This window comes from Dysidea avara, chromosome 6 (genome assembly GCF_963678975.1).
Source record: "Dysidea avara chromosome 6, odDysAvar1.4, whole genome shotgun sequence".
Taxonomy (NCBI): Eukaryota; Metazoa; Porifera; class Demospongiae; order Dictyoceratida; family Dysideidae; genus Dysidea; species Dysidea avara.
In genome coordinates, this window is record NC_089277.1 from 23,402,029 (window position 1) to 23,417,794 (window position 15,766).

Consider the following 15,766-nt stretch of genomic DNA (forward strand, 5'->3'; position numbering starts at 1 on the left):
TTAGGTGATTTAGTTCTGCTAAATCTGAGGGCACTGATAAACTGGCTTGGTGACTAAGCCCAGCTGAGGACACTGATGAGCTTGTTTGGTAATTAGTGCATCTGCTAAATCTGTGGACACTGATAAACTGGCTTCATAACTAAGCTCAGCTGAGGACACTGATGAGATAGTTTGGTGACTTAGCTCATCTGCTAAATCTGAGGACACTGGTAAACTGGCTTGGTGACTAAGCTCAGCTGAGGACACTGATGAGATAGTTTGGTGACTTAGCTCATCTGCTAACTCTGAGGACACTGGTATCAGCTGAGGACACCGATGAGATAGTTTGGTGACTTAGCTCATCTGCTAAATCTGTGGACACTGATAAACTGATTTGATGACTTAGTTCAGCTGTTAACTCTGATGAAGCCACTGGTGAACTAGTTTGGTGACTAAATGCAGCTGTAACAGTTATAGACACTGATGAACTGGTGTGAGCTGTTAAAGCAGAGGATGCTGTTGAGCAGGTTTGGTCAGTTGATGTATTGGTGGCAGGGCCGCCCACAGGGGGGGGGGGGGGGGGCAACTGGGGCATTTTTCCCCAGGCCCCAGCCTGAAAGGGGCCCCAGGAGGCCCCCCTGAATACCTGTTTAAAAGATCGATATACTCTAATAGAGCAGTCAGATCTAAATACTCTAATAGAGCAGTCACAGTATTCTTCAGAGGAGCAGTGTAGCAAGCTTATAGATAAGGAGATATGGTTGGTGATGGGTAGTTATTGTCATTGCCAGCAGGTTGTGACCTTTTTTTTTTTTTTTGGTCTTCACCTTACAACTTGGGTCAAGGGCCCCACTTTAACTCTTTGCCCTGGGCCCCTTAATTTCTCTGGGCGGCCCTGATTGGTGGACACCAATGGAATTGTTTGTTGTTGACTTTCAGCTGCTAACTGCTGGATTTGCTGTACAAACAACAGGAATATATATGAAATAATTATAGTCTATTTACTTTGTTGGTTTAATTTGATATACATGTCACCAGAAGCCATTTAAATTTAGACAGAAGCTCTATAAGTCAAGCCCTTTTCTATTCAACAGAATTCATTTCCTAGATGAATCACTAGATATACTGTATTAGTAATAGCATCCTATATTATGTAGCTAGGTACCTCGTTAGTATTATGTATTACAAACATTATCGTCCAGACCTATTACCTGCCACTAGCTGTGAAGAACTGAAATAAGTTTGACTGGCCATGGGATACTTTGTTACGCAGACCCCCACGGGAATCACCTCTTTTAGCCATAGCAATAACTTAAAATTATAGAAAACCTAAACCCACAATACGTTTGTACAAATTCCAAAACCCCACAATTATACTTTTTACACCAAAATAATATGGTGTGAACCTGTCCTTGCATGTCTAAAAGTGATAAAATTAATATGGAATTAAACCTATGAAATGATGCTCACCTTCTAAGGTGGGTTTATATGTATCTGTGTTGTAGTGATGATACAAAAAAAAAATCCATTGTAATCTTTTGTGTATTAATCAAATAAGTATGGAGGGGGGGTGGGGGGGGGGGGGCTTCAGCTCCCATGGCCCCCCCCCCCCCCTCCTCCTTAGATCCACCCCTCCCCCCCCCCTCCCCCCCCCCCCCCCCCCCTGTGTGCCAAATTTCAAGGCTGGCCTCTTGGGCCGCACGACACTACCGTGTGTCTTGATTATGTATGCCAGACATAATTGCTCCACTGAATCATATTAAAGCTGTAAAGTCTAACACACTGAGTTTTCCTTTGTCAAAACCTCTTCACCAACATGGCAACAGCAGCACCAAATCCTCCAGCAACACAAATTAAATCTCCAACTAATGGATTATTCCCTGCAAAACAACCAAGCATTATACATAATTCCATTCTCATATCCAAATGATCGGCATACATGCTAGCAGTGAGCAATTTGGTACACTTTACTAGTCTTGTATTATATTGATGATCTTGTATTATATTGATGATCTTGTATTATATTGATGATCTTACATAAGTAAGTATGTAAGTACTGGACCTTGGTAGTTAATTAGTTTATTACAGTGGGACCTCCTCTATCTGAACACTTGTGTGCCATAAAAGCATTCAGATTAAGTGAAATTAGTGTTCTTTGCCCCATTCATTTATACACAGAACACTGTTCAAACACTCTAATAGAACTTACAGTTGATGAAATACTCTAATAAAACAGACCCTACTGCTTTTGGGATATCTTCACTATTTCACCTTTATTAGTGTCTGTCTTCAAATCTTCCAAGATGACAATGACTATGCCAGCAGTACTGATGATGATGGAGATGTGGTGGATCAGTTTGTATTTCTTCTTGATCAGAAGGATGGAAAGAGCAGCAACAAATATAGTCATAGAGCCATTGGTGATTGCCTATAGTACAAATGAATGTACAGACATACAAACAGAATGTCTCACACAATTCTAATACACTTGTACCTAATGGTGATTCTAGAAAGCTTTTGAGCTATGGCATATACAATTCTAAGGGTCAGAGAGGTACTTTCCATCCTGGTAAAAGGATGTGGTTGAATAGATTAGCCTTTTAGCATCAATGTACATGGAGAATCACTTATAATGAAACCACTTTAAATCTTATAGCTTTGGGAACCCATGCCAGCCCTAGAATCATTACTGTAGGATAATCTGTTTGCCAGCTTAATGACAAAGTGCTCAGATAAATCAATATGACGGTTCAGCAAATATATGCAGAACTCCATTCAATCACTATACCAGAAGGTACACTTCTTACTTCTACAAATCACTTAATTGACATTTCAGTTAATACAAAAAGTGTGTATATGTACTTAGACTGATATTAGTTAGTACACACAGTAAAGTCTTTGGTAGCGATATACAAAGTCAGTGAAAACACTGCCAGGCACTTGTTATGACTTGTATACTTATGTAGGTACTAGTACTTGGAGTTAATGAAGGAATCATCTTCCTAGAACAGGACTAGTACACAAGGCTGTAGATGAAGGTGTGGGTGCCCAAGGTCTCATGTGAATGTAAGCTATGGGTGGTTGGCATTAGTGAGCAATAAACTTGGAACCCTGCAATCACTAAGCAGTTGTGTGGCTGTGATCACACACGCACACATACGTAAACACACTCACTCACTGACACATGCACTACATAGTTGCATGGTTTTGCCTACCCAGTAAACCAGCACTGGGACAAGCTCAGGTTCCATGAGTCAGTGAAGACAAATCCTCCTGGGGCAGGACTAGTAACCCACAGGAGGCTGTACCATGTCTCACAAGTAAAGCTGTGGACACCCAAAGTCCCATTCACCCATTTGTAAGAGATGGACAATTAGTGTTTGCTTCTCTGGTTGACACCAGGTATCCACTGATGCTGCAGCTGGGTGGGCTGCTTACCACATTGACACCAGGTAACTATTCGCCAGGTTCCTACTTAGCAGCTGAGTAGACTGGAGCAATATGAGCAACATATTTTGCTTAAGGAAACAACAACACAGCAACCAAGTATTGAACCTTTTGATTACCAGGTAAACCACTTGGCAATGCTGCATCACTACACACATTCACACATATGGTGTATTTTATAATACACAATGTCATACGAGTGTACATACTAGAACTACATACTGTACACCATGCAAGTATTTGAATTAGTAACACCAGTACATAACACACTACATGGTTACTGGCTACAGAAGTGAACTTGAAGCCAAGTGTTTGTAAGTAAGTCCCATACACATCACCTATAGCAACTATTGTACATTTCCACCAGTAGTGTTGTAGTTTCTTCAAGAAGTCTGGTCTGCATGCTATGTATGGACAAAGGATAGTACTCACAAGGAAGAACACTCCGGCTGTTAGAGTGGATGGGATGTCTTCTCCTGTGTGGTTCTCTAGTAATGTTGTGAACACCCCAATGCCTGTTACTAATAGTGACAACACCTGGCCTGATATCAGGACAATGACAAATTTCCTACAAAAAGAAATGACACTTTTGTGTTACAAGTTTTAAATAAACATAATGTTGCCACAAAAAAGAGCACCTAAAAGTAATAAAATTGTTATGGAAAAATCAACAATAGCACATTACATACAATATACATATCCCCACTATAACAAGTATATACAACTGTTATACAGTATAGCTAATCCATGACACAAGAATATGACACATGGTTACTAGAATGTGTGATATAATGTTAACAACATTAGCATACGTACAGTAGGCATGGTAAATAAAGAATTTTCATGTGGCCATACCATCTTTTTTTAAAAACTTTTTTGGGTGATGATTGTAACTCCAATATCCAGTGTTTTGAACGGTAATATTAGCAAAGTGTTATGTGAATGATACAGACATGGTGCTACACTGTCGCTAATAGTGACCAACCTTCCTGTACCACAAGGTTTCCAGTCTGTTGTTATGTGACAGAAACCTCATGAAGAAAAGGTTTGTAGCACACTCTGGCCAGAACAGTAGCCATACAACAGTTTGCACTCTGTTGTGCATGCGTTTCTCTATTCATCACTGTGACCAATCAACATCTCCAAAAGCTGGACAGTAGTCAGAGCATGGATAAAGAATCTTTCAAGTGCAACTGTGCTAATTGCATACTGTATAGCTGCAAAGATTGGTGGGAGGAAACTTTGGCAAATTTGTAATGATGGATTTTGGCAAGAAAAAAGTTTGGTGAATTTAGTAGATCTACTAACAAATTTGCATTGGACAAATGAAGATTTTAGTTTGTTAAAACACCACTCACTTGCCAAATTCACCAAACTCTCCAGCCAGCCAGGTAGCCATTATCTTTTAGTAAATGACTGCCTCACTGTGGTCTGACTCTGTAGCTAAATTATGCTTGTGAGGATACCCCCCCAAGGGAAAACAAGATTTCAGATATTCCACTACTAAGATAGAACCTGTTGTGTGACGGCGTGTAGCACATGTCCTGTTTTCACAGGCAACATTAGGTTGATCGACTCCCTTCTTAGGAGGTGGGGATGTAGGGTGATTTTTGCAAGCCAGGATGTGACACTAGAATTTGTCAGCCTCATATTCCAGGGATGGGTACGGGCATGCATGACATTGCATACATGGGTGCATTTACTGCACCATCAAATGTCATTCCCATCTTCCCCAGTTCGGGCAGCAGGTGGGGATTTGTCACCCAAACTTGTCCTCAGAATAGGGGTACTTGCAACAAGCATGGGCATATTGTTAGTGATTCCCAGGGTAATGTCAAACACAAATTTTGCCCCAGGGATGGAGAACTGGTCATACAGTTTTTGCAAATCCCTGCCTGACTTAGGCGTGACATCAGTGCATTACGATTGACACGGCATCATACAAATATACAAACACTTCCAACTTGTTAATACCATGATAGAATTTTCATTTACAGACTGGTTTTGTGTACTGTGTGTAGCTTTCAACTGTTGCAGGACATCTAATTAATTTTATTGATTGTGGGCTTGGTTTTTAGGCTTGTGACTAGTCGACGCAAACGTAAGGGGCGGGTGCCAATAGTAATTTAAAAGGGTGGAATGGGTGTGCTGCTACTCAGTTTTATAAGAGATTGGCCAACCTTTTGAGTGCAAAGCATTCTTATGGAATAGTGATGGAATGGCTGAAATGTAAATTAAGCTTTTTTGTTGAGATCTGCAATTATGTGCATTCACGGTGCCAGGTCCAGTTTGTGCTGTCCTGTTGCTGAGGCACCAATTGCTGTGCAGGTTGCTGAGGCCCATATTTAAGTTTGTATTTGCTTATTATGTACTGTTTTATCTTTTTTTAAATAATAATAATAATACAAGCTGAGGATAACTGTTTATCATCAACGCAGGCATAGATAATGTAGGGGTGTCTATTATCTATGATACAGGTTATCTTTTATGTGTTCCACTCTATTTGACAATTTATTGACATTTCTCATTAAGACAAAAAAAAAATGTTGCCAATTTCCTCTTCCCCATGTCAGTGGCTTACTAGTGTGCAGTTTGAAAGTACAGCTATATGTGAAAATGTCTTGTCTACTATATAATTATGCACTTATAGCTATTGAATTTCTATGCTATATCAGGCAAAAGTTCATAATAAAGAGTTGCATTATATTGCAGCTTAGTAGCTTTAAAAATGAACTATAATACATACAACAATCTGTTTGTGAGTGAGCATTATTTACAAGGAAATTGCACCTATTAAAATATGTATGATTAACTTTTCTTCTTCATCTCTTCCTTAAATTTAAGTAGTTCTTTGTGATATTGGGCTCGCCACTGACACTTCTCTTCCAGTTTATCCAACGGTGTCTGCTTGTTGTAGTGTTCACTTAACTTAGCTAACGTGTCTCCACTAAGATCCCTGGCTGTGGTGTGTTCATCTGTAACTACTCTTTTGATGTTGGCACCAAATTTCTCACAGTAATCCTTTATTCCTGTGCATATAATACGTAGGTGTGTATGTCACTATACATATAGGATACAATGGAATACATATTGTTTTGTCAGTGAGGGCGAGTTAAGGGACTGAAGACAAGTTGATGTTATGTTACCTCTAAAAAGCAGGCGCCCATGCAGTTAATACTACCCCACTCTGACTAAATAGGCAATTACTCAACCATGTATATAATTTAGCTTATATTCATACTATCAATTCAGCTAGATAATTAGATTTATAAATACTGTAATTTATAATTCATGATTTGTAATTTAGTTATTACATTGCTAAGGAAGTGTAACTCTAACAAACCACTTTAAACTGTAAATTACTCATAGACAACTGTGTATTTATCATGTATTATCACGCGAAGTTTGAGAAAGCCTTGAGGCTGCCCTTTATTGTTGTTCATGTACATACAGGACACGTTCTTCAAAGGGATTCATTATTTCTGGTAGCCTACGAAGCCAGATAGGTACATTGTTTTTCGGTTGCTTTATGCCTCTACTGGGCATTCATAACGTCTTCAGGAACTCACTTTACCTGTTGTTAAAGCTGGCACAAATAAACCAGCTCACAGCAAAAGCTTATCTATCGGGAAGTGGTTCTGTGCAGCCTTCATTTCATATATGAAGGCTGCTTTTGACACAAAACTGTTTGCTCATGTGAGCTAAATGACACAGACACACACATGCACACCAAAAAAATCACAGTAATCAGGCGCATGCCCCACAGCCAACCTTTAGCTGGCTGTGAGGCATGCACCTGGTTAAAAATATGGCCTCGATAAAGAGGTAGCCATATTATAAAGTATTTAGTATACTGACCTACTAGAGATGGCCACTATATTGAGGTGGTCATACTAAAGGGGTGGCTGCTAAGCAAGGCTTCACTGTATGGCAATCTCAGAAAATTATGCATCATGCAATTGTAGGAGAAAAGCCTGTGTGTAATGTTTTCATAGTTATTCCCAACCCAGCCTTGAAATTAGGTTGGGTCACTGGATTCAAATGGGTCACATTTTGATTGGATGTGTGAAATGCATTAATTAGTGTGGTAGTGATGTAGTGTGGTAGTGATGAAGTGTACTAACACGTCATAGTCTAGTCCTAGCTTCTTTCTGTGAGTCACACCCACTTAACAGGTATTAGTGTTACTGTATTAGTAGGCATACATGGAGCCATGCCCATTTATCAATAAGTGTATTGCAGACTGTAGGTACAGTATGCATGATTTCATCTCCATTACTGTCTGCAAGATTACGTGGAGCCACCCACATCAATTGGTGTACAAATCAATGTGATTATATAAATTCACAGTTATTGTATAATGAGTCATAGTCTATTATTGTAGCAAGCCAGATTTCTTTGTGGGCCATGCCCACCAATCGAGAATGTGTGATGTTTGTTGAAATTACATGTAGTAGGTACATATGCACAAGGCCACACTATTTATAGTAAACGTGTTTTGCTATCTGTGGACATACTTTGTACCATGCTCACTGACTGACTGATAGTTTCTAAACTTATCTGTTTGGTTATTGTATTGCTACCCATTTAATATTCTAGTGGAGTGCCCAAAATGTAGTTCTTGGTGCACACCTCAGTTTTAATCAATCAGGGTCAGACCGGGATTGCTATCCAGGCCAGTGGGTCAGTGACTGGTTTTAACGCTGGATCAAATAGGCTAAAGACATTTGCAGGTACAATATGTAAAGTCACGCAATATATAGTAGCAGAAGGACTATATGCCAAAGATCACAGAGTGGGAAACTGGGTCCCACCTGAGTCTTAACCATTGAGCAAGGTACGAAAGTTTGATGTTTGCTACATTTGTTTACTATTAACAAGTCCCCATGCTACAGGCTGTAACAAGGCAGGAGCTCATCAAACATGCCACAAGGAGTTGTTCAAGGGGACTTGATAACATAGTAGTACATAAAAATTCTACTAATAAAAGAGTAAAAGCTTACCATCAGCATTTAGGTGCATGGTTTCCAGTGGACCAACAAATGCATAACGTAAGCCCAACCCCTCAGTGAAGGCAGCATCAACATCTTCTGGTGAGCAAACACAATCCTATAATACAAAACGGACGTACAATACAGTTTACTGTTTGTACAGTATATATAAATAAATAGACTTCAACCTGAAACTGTTGTCATCTCTCCAAATGCGTGCTAGATTACACATACAAGTCTAGACATACAATGAAATGGTCACACATTTCACAAATCTACATACAGATTTCATTACTCCCTGTACCACTACAGTGGGAGAGTCAGTTACCCAAGTGGGATTATGGGGGAAGAAATACCAATACCAACTGGTCAGTTAGAGTAGTAAAGAGGTGTGGCATTTTATTAGAATAAAATATGTATGCTCTATTAGAGTATATAGAGCTCTGACGTAATTGATCATTAATATGCTTTCCAGTTGAACTGGCCAGCACAGAAATTATGTTTGTTGCTGTGTACTTTTCAATCATGCGAACACACTTCAGACAGCTGACTCTCCACTACATAGGCACTTATCACGATACATCATATGTGTGTAATGACACTGTAGAACACATCACCTCTACTAATCTCCAAGCCTCCATGATGATGGCATACTGTAGTCGGTTGATCACAAAACCATTAAGCTCCTTCTTCCCCACGACTGGCACCTTACCAAGTTCCTTCATCAAGTCAACAGTTCTTTCTACCACCTCTTGAGAGGTATGTACAGATGGGATGATCTCTATCACTGGGACATAAAGTGGTGGATTAGCCTACACAAGAACAGTACAGTGAGCACAGAACACACTCAGGTCAATGTTATTTCAATGTCATTTCTGGATTTGTAACTACTACAATGGTGATGAAACCTGATATATAGAGACACCTATGGGACCAAGTATTGGGTGGCTTTGTTACAAAGGTGAAAGGTCATGAAGGTTTGCCATTGTTATGTGGTATGTTACCAGGTTTTGTGAAACATCACCACTTGTGCAACAAAAACATCACCAATACGCAGTAGCACCTCTACATACATGACAATTTTGACACCTTAAACCATTGGGACTGCTTTCTGCAGTTTATAGAAATGTACAAGCCACTACTTGTCTGTCCTTGGTCCTACTGTACACTGGAGTGATTTCATTGCTGACAAAGTCTAGTTTATTACTAAAACAATTTTTCTGAAAATCATGTGTACATATCATATCTGAAGAAGAATGTTATATCAACCAAGATAGTTGGTAATAATTAAAGTAGGAAACTTAGTATCAGGAAGGAACTAGTCTGGTGTAGCTGACCCGCGCGTGTAGCGCGAGGGTCTGGTGACAGCCACATTCAGTACCTATGCCAGCCTTACGAAAAACTGGTACATCCAATCAGATCGCTTAGTGACAAATTAACATTCTATGACGTTATTCCTGATTAGCCCACTGATTATGGCGAGCTTCTTATGCCTTTTCCACAACCAGCACAAATGTAAAGGTTTGTAGAGGAATTCAAGTGCAAGTACAGTAGCTGTCGCGCTCTGTTACCGGAAACTGTCCACGTGTTTCGTGCGTATTTTCAAATTTAATTGCATTCCATCTGCACAGGTACTGAATGTGGCTGTCACCAGACCCTCGCACTATGCCAGACTAGGAAGGAACATGGATGCTTTACAATGAGTTTATGTGCGTAAATGTCATATATATATATAGTGTGTACATACGCTTTGTGGTTAAGTACATGTACACATGTGACTGAATTTGACAAAACAAGGCTTCGACGCACAAAGCTTCGTTAGGAGATATGACGATTTTAAGTGATCATTGTGTAATAACTTCCCAGTGCCTACAGCTGTGCAAACAAAATTTGCACCAATTATTCATCTATTTACTAGCTATCAGTGAGTGGGTGTATACATTTCTGATACCAAAAATTTGCCCTGTTTTGGGCAGCTTTTTTCGAGCGGGTAATAATATCACAGGTGGTAGTAATAGGGTGAGAGGGTGGTGGGTGGGCTTATAGGGGTATAAAATGAAGTAAGAAGACGATTGGAATCCAGAGGCCAAGTTTGGGCTCTCCATGGCCCTCAAATCACTCCAAATTGACTGAGAACACTATTGGCGAGCTCTCTGTGAAGTCCCAGCTCACTGCACACCGTTATCACAAAGCCATGGCCATTTAATGGCGCCACTCTCCCACTCGTGGCTTTGACAGGGTCGGAAGAAAGCTGCTACAGAAACCAGACTTGCCAGTCCTGAAGGAAGTACAGTGTGGAATGTGATAGTGTATTAGACCAGCAATCCATTTCTGGTAAAAACATAAGTTTGATTGTGTGTGTGTGGAAGCCTTGTTATATGAAATCCGGTCACATATGTACAGTAGAACACAGTTTGGCTGATCATACATTCACAGACAAAATGTTTTCACCTTGATAGTGGCAGCATTAAATAGATGTACCGTATGTACTATATTGTCATCCTAAAATAAGAATATGGTGAGCCAAATAGACCTTTTTACAGTGTGGTTACTAGGAATATGTTCCATTGTGCTTAAGGTATATATACTGTACAACAACAAAATTTGGTAGTAAACTAATTTGGTGAATTGGTGATTCATCACCGAACTACCAAATTGAAAGTTTGTCAATATTATTATCATACCTTGTGTCAAAGTTTATGGTAGCAGTTGTTGAAGTATGTTTCAATAAACCAAGTGTGGCTTTGTGGATACCACTTAACCACACCTTACTGGTTAATTAGCATGGTTCCACACATGCAAATAGGTGTAGCTCACGACAGAAGCTGTCTGCTTTAAGATTAGAGTAGAACTCGTACTCAATTAGTGGGCATGGCTCCACATAACCTTGCAGACAGCAACAGACATGGACTTGTGCGAAACCATTGATGAATGGGTGAGGCTCTACGTATGCCTACATACAGAAACACACAATCCTGCTAAATGGAAGAAAGAAATTGGGCTGCTGCTGAACCAGGATATTCTTCTATAAAGTGAGGATGACCCATCCTAGTTTCAATCATGAAAGCGACCTTGCCAGATGTATGTAGTGACCGAATCAAACAATACAGCACAAAAAGGATTGTACAGCATGCACGTTTCATCCTTCTGTTAGCTTCCACCATGTACAACTTTGCATGCAATGGTGCACCGCCAATAATTTAGTGAGAGCATTTCACCAATTAAATTTTTACCAACTGCAATTTTAAAGCAAATCACAAATATTAGTTTCATCAATGTTTGTTGTTGTACGGTATACGTACGCATGTATGTATGTACTGCATGTGTGAGAAAAAAAATTATTATTCTTACAGGGTGGGACACAATGCACTGGCTCTTATGCTTGAGGTCAGAAGTGAAAGAAGACACTGGAATACATGATGTGGAACTAGCCATGATCACTTTGTCACTAGCAAACTCATCCAGTGATGAGAAAACCTCCTTCTTCAGCTCAACAATTTCTGGGACACACTCCTACATTGACAGGACAGGAACAGTGTAGCAACACATGAGCAACAATGACAATCAACATGCTCATTTAAACATCTCTATCAAAATAAAGATTTAGTTGAGTGGAATCCAATTTACCTATTAGATACGTACTTACTATAGATGTAGCACGTAAAATAACAATTGGTTTAACTACTCTATAATCATTTAATGATTAGAAAAATGCACCAATTAAGCAAGTCATCTTCAACTTTAAGGCAGCAGAATTGAGTATGACAGCCAACATATTGCTATAAGCCACAAACAGAGTGGACATTACATTATGATAAGTATGATCAATACAGCATGTGGTCATTTTTCCACACACAACACCATCATCACAAACACATACCGGTAAGCTTCAAGTTGTTTAGCTCTGTGTAATATGCACTCTAAATTCCAACAGTGCTACCATGGAAACATAATACGTAGTTGTTGTGCTACCATGTGTGTGTGCATGCCATGGTATTTGAGTGGTATAAATTACAGAACATGTTGAGATTTATATGACACCTCACCTGTACATATATAGTACCGTCCATAGCCTCTTTGAGGTTTTCAGTTAGTGTTAGTTTCTTGATCAGTTCACTAGCATCACAGCCACCCTCCTTCTGCATCTTCTCCAGTTCTGATGAAATATAGCCTTGGGCCGTTTTAAGTTGTGACATTTGAGTATCAAATAAGACCACCTCATAGCCAGCACGTAAAAACATCTACACATGTGTGAAAAAATACACCTAGAAATGCAGTAACAAAACAACAAAGAATTAAATCTATAGGATGGTATACATGTTAGGATCATACTGAAGTACTAAAAAGTGTATCTATTTTTACTGAAATGGTTTTTAACTTATTGTTTTCTAAACCATTGGTATTCATCTCTGTTAAACTTTTATATATGAATGGTATTACAGTGATGATCGAGTATAACGTAATACACAGTGACACACACACACACACGCAAACAAAAACTACATACCAGTCCCCAGCTCTTGCCGATCACACCACTGCATACAAAAATAAGAACATGTACACCTGAAATACATGTATGTTACACTGTTTAATGAGAATCATGAACAAATAAGGCTCTAGCTTAGCATCATATCATGTGCAACATTAACACCATATCCACTATGCTACATGTATACACACATACGGCTATACATTACACATTTATAACTACAATGAATGCAAAACGCACATAAAAAGTCTGTAGTGTTTGTACGTATGAACTGTGCCATCTGATCTTACCATTAACAATAAATGTGCATACAATTTGTCTGTAAAGTATAGCTAGTATGCACATATGTAGGTGAGGTTGTTACTGGAGGTCAACAATTTTCGTCTCAGAATAGTTGCCGTGGTCTAATTGGACTTCAGTATTCACCTAACGGTATACCTCCTGCAGGTTACTAACCCTCCCAGGAGGATCACATGCACTACACTGTAGCTTGAACCATAGAACTTGTTTAATACGGTATCTGTGGCTATGTAAAACAACAACTGCTTTTTTTATTGCAATCTATCATTTATAATGTACAGGCATATTATGCAGTTCCCTCTATAAGTCTCTATACTGCACACTATATTGTACTTTGTGTGGGAGGATCAAAGCGATGCCTCGTATCGTATTGTCCATACAGTACTAATCAGCTGCATAACTGTACTGTATGATTCATACAATACAGTTATGCAGCTAATTGGGCAAATACAGAACACTTGAGCAATTACAGTACAGCTATGCGGAGAATTTATTTAAGGAATGTTACGTAAACAACACACTGTAAATTGCTAAAACCAGCCAAACTAATCCTACCAGTTCATTCTACAGCTAGGAATAGATTGTATAAACACTTACTGATCGTCTGATCATGAAGCTTTTTAAACATGACTCCACCAAGACTGCACGAATGATCACGTGCGTGACATTGTAAACTGCTAAAACTATAACCAAACTAATCCTATTAGTTCATTCTACGACTAGAAATAGATTATAAGAACACATACTGATAATATCCTTATCACCGAAAATCACAGCAGTTTGAGTACTAGAGAAAATCACTCCAAGCCAGACGTGACCAAGAAGTACAATATAACACTTAAAGCACCGCCTTGCTAGTGTGTATGAAAAATACAGTACTCGGGGGGGGTGTCTCGAGGCAAATACAGCACGAGGCGAAGCCGAGTGCTGTATTAGTCTCTTGACACACACCCTCATACTGTATTTTCCGTACACACGCATGGCGGTGCTTTAACTCTAACAAACAGGTGTAGTGTATTAGGAATACTATCACATCATTAACATACTTACCTGCCAATAATGGCAACTTTTCCCTTGTTAGTATTCACTGAAGACTCTGCCATTATAATTTAGTCTACTGGAAAACACAATAAGTACATACATACACACTATCCACAGGGTATTTGATAAGACAATATGGTGCTCCATTGGCCCAGTGTGAACACAAAATGATGCACACAACTCATGACCTCTGTTCCAATTTTCTCAGCACTAGTTCAGCTTTGTGACTAATACACATCAAACATAAGCTGATTGGTCCAGTGGTATACTACTGGTGGAGCAGTAGATGTCTGGGTTGGGCCAGTTTGGCTCATAGGGTCAAAACAATTTAAAGTTACTGTATGTACGTAAGGTAGGAAATTCTGAGGGATAAAATTTCAAGGTTGGGGTTCAGTCAACATTTCACCAGAAGATATTTATGAGGATACATGGAGAATACAGCAGGTAAAATAGTCAGCCTGTTATTTATGATGCTGTAAATACTTTTGTCGATACAGTAAAAAAAAGTCAAGAATTTATAGCTGTACAGTACAATACAACAGAAAGTAATACACAAGTACACGTTCAAGACACTAGTTTCATAGTCAATGAACAATAAGCATTGAGAATTACAACAGGTAATTGAGGACATACCAGATGGACAATGATTTAGTCAACATATACTGGCTGTGCTTTTACCTGTATTTACACATATATAACAAGCATGTGTCATGGTCATGGCTTAATTAACACCACGGGTTGTGTATGTCTGTGTCAGCAAACAAATAAAGCAAAACTTCATGAAGATGCTAATGATGTGAAGTATATTTTTGGTTTCCGGATAAACAAATAACTCAATAAGGAAAATCCTGGCCAAATACAGATGGTGCAGACGCCCATGCACAATTCCCACACATATCTTCGATGCTACATAAGGATAGTCTCGCGTGGCCAGACCCTTTCCGCGCAGCCGCGGCGCTTATAATTTCCAATCGATAAGCGGCTGCGCGGAAAGGGTCTGGCCACGCGAGACTAACATAAGGATTTTCCGCCGGCAATATTACATGCCCACAGAGGCATAACCATACTCATCATTTTATTCACAATTATAAATTATAAAGGATAAGTCACGTACACTCACTCACTCACCGCTGCAAGCTTGCAACAACCACACGTGACTGCTACCCTCTCAATTACCCACAGGAAGATTTTCACATCAAAGGGGTTTACACCGCGATACAGTGATGGACGGGGGAAAGAAGGTGTGGGCTCCTGATCCAGTAGAAGGCTACCAGCTGGGTGTTATAGTGGACGTGGGGACGGACACGTTGACCGTACAGCCCCTGAGCGCTCCACAGAAGGTATGTCAAGTGTTGTCGCGTTTGTCCACCTAGTTTGTTCTTGGAATGTTCCAGGTCGTAATACAACTTGTACAATTAATTGATTGCGTGTGTATTATACGTAATGTGGTGTGTTAGAGTGTAGAAGTGTGAATGTATGGTAACCTGGCACCGTTCAATGTGCGTCAAATGTTTATACC

General features: G+C 39.5%; 3 protein-coding genes across 4 annotated transcripts in view; 1 reads left to right on the forward strand and 2 right to left on the reverse strand.

Annotated features, from left to right (window-relative positions):
• Positions 1-1,656: 1,656 nt before the first annotated feature.
• LOC136259334 (uncharacterized) lies at positions 1,657-4,825 on the reverse strand. Its single transcript, XM_066052829.1, has 4 exons — positions 4,785-4,825; positions 3,859-4,021; positions 2,251-2,407; positions 1,657-1,859 (listed from the first exon to the last, which is right to left on the reverse strand). Exons 1-4 carry the CDS (start codon positions 4,823-4,825, stop codon positions 1,777-1,779), a joined length of 444 nt encoding a protein of 147 aa, XP_065908901.1. The 3' UTR covers positions 1,657-1,776.
• Positions 4,826-6,108: 1,283 nt separating this feature from the next.
• Positions 6,109-15,591, reverse strand: LOC136258134 (lambda-crystallin-like). Of its 2 annotated transcripts, XM_066051440.1 has the most exons (8): positions 15,376-15,587; positions 14,257-14,323; positions 12,925-12,952; positions 12,464-12,658; positions 11,769-11,930; positions 9,035-9,229; positions 8,430-8,535; positions 6,109-6,455 (listed from the first exon to the last, which is right to left on the reverse strand). In XM_066051440.1, exons 2-8 carry the CDS (start codon positions 14,307-14,309, stop codon positions 6,235-6,237), a joined length of 960 nt encoding a protein of 319 aa, XP_065907512.1. In that variant the 5' UTR covers positions 14,310-14,323; positions 15,376-15,587; the 3' UTR covers positions 6,109-6,234. The 2 variants fall into 2 exon arrangements, with proteins under 2 accessions (XP_065907512.1, XP_065907513.1); XM_066051441.1 differs by lacking the exon at positions 11,769-11,930 and having other exon boundaries at positions 15,376-15,591.
• Positions 15,416-15,766, forward strand: part of LOC136258130 (unconventional myosin-VI-like) — a 53,028-nt gene continuing 52,677 nt past the window's right edge. The window contains exon 1 of the mRNA XM_066051434.1: positions 15,416-15,587. Within this exon, the coding sequence (XP_065907506.1) occupies positions 15,471-15,587 (117 nt within the window). The 5' untranslated portion in view covers positions 15,416-15,470. The remainder of the gene's footprint in view (positions 15,588-15,766) is intronic.

What these genes read in the sequence shown, in the direction of transcription:
- LOC136259334 (XM_066052829.1), bottom strand. Translation starts at nt 4,825, where the DNA reads ATGGCTACCTGGCTGGCTGGAGAGTTTGGTGAATTTGGCAA. An exon ending in GAGTTTGGTGAATTTGGCAA is followed by an intron (nt 4,022 to 4,784) that starts GTGAGTGGTGTT and finishes TTAAAACTTGTA; the next exon opens with ACACAAAAGTGTCATTTCTT. An exon ending in GAAGACAGACACTAATAAAG is followed by an intron (nt 1,860 to 2,250) that starts GTGAAATAGTGA and finishes GTTGTTTTGCAG; the next exon opens with GGAATAATCCATTAGTTGGA.
- LOC136258134 (XM_066051440.1), bottom strand. Translation starts at nt 14,309, where the DNA reads ATGGCAGAGTCTTCAGTGAATACTAACAAGGGAAAAGTTGCCATTATT. An exon ending in AGGCTTGGAGATTAGTAGAG is followed by an intron (nt 8,536 to 9,034) that starts GTGATGTGTTCT and finishes TTTGTATTATAG; the next exon opens with GATTGTGTTTGCTCACCAGA. An exon ending in CATGCACCTAAATGCTGATG is followed by an intron (nt 6,456 to 8,429) that starts GTAAGCTTTTAC and finishes TTATATGCACAG; the next exon opens with GAATAAAGGATTACTGTGAG.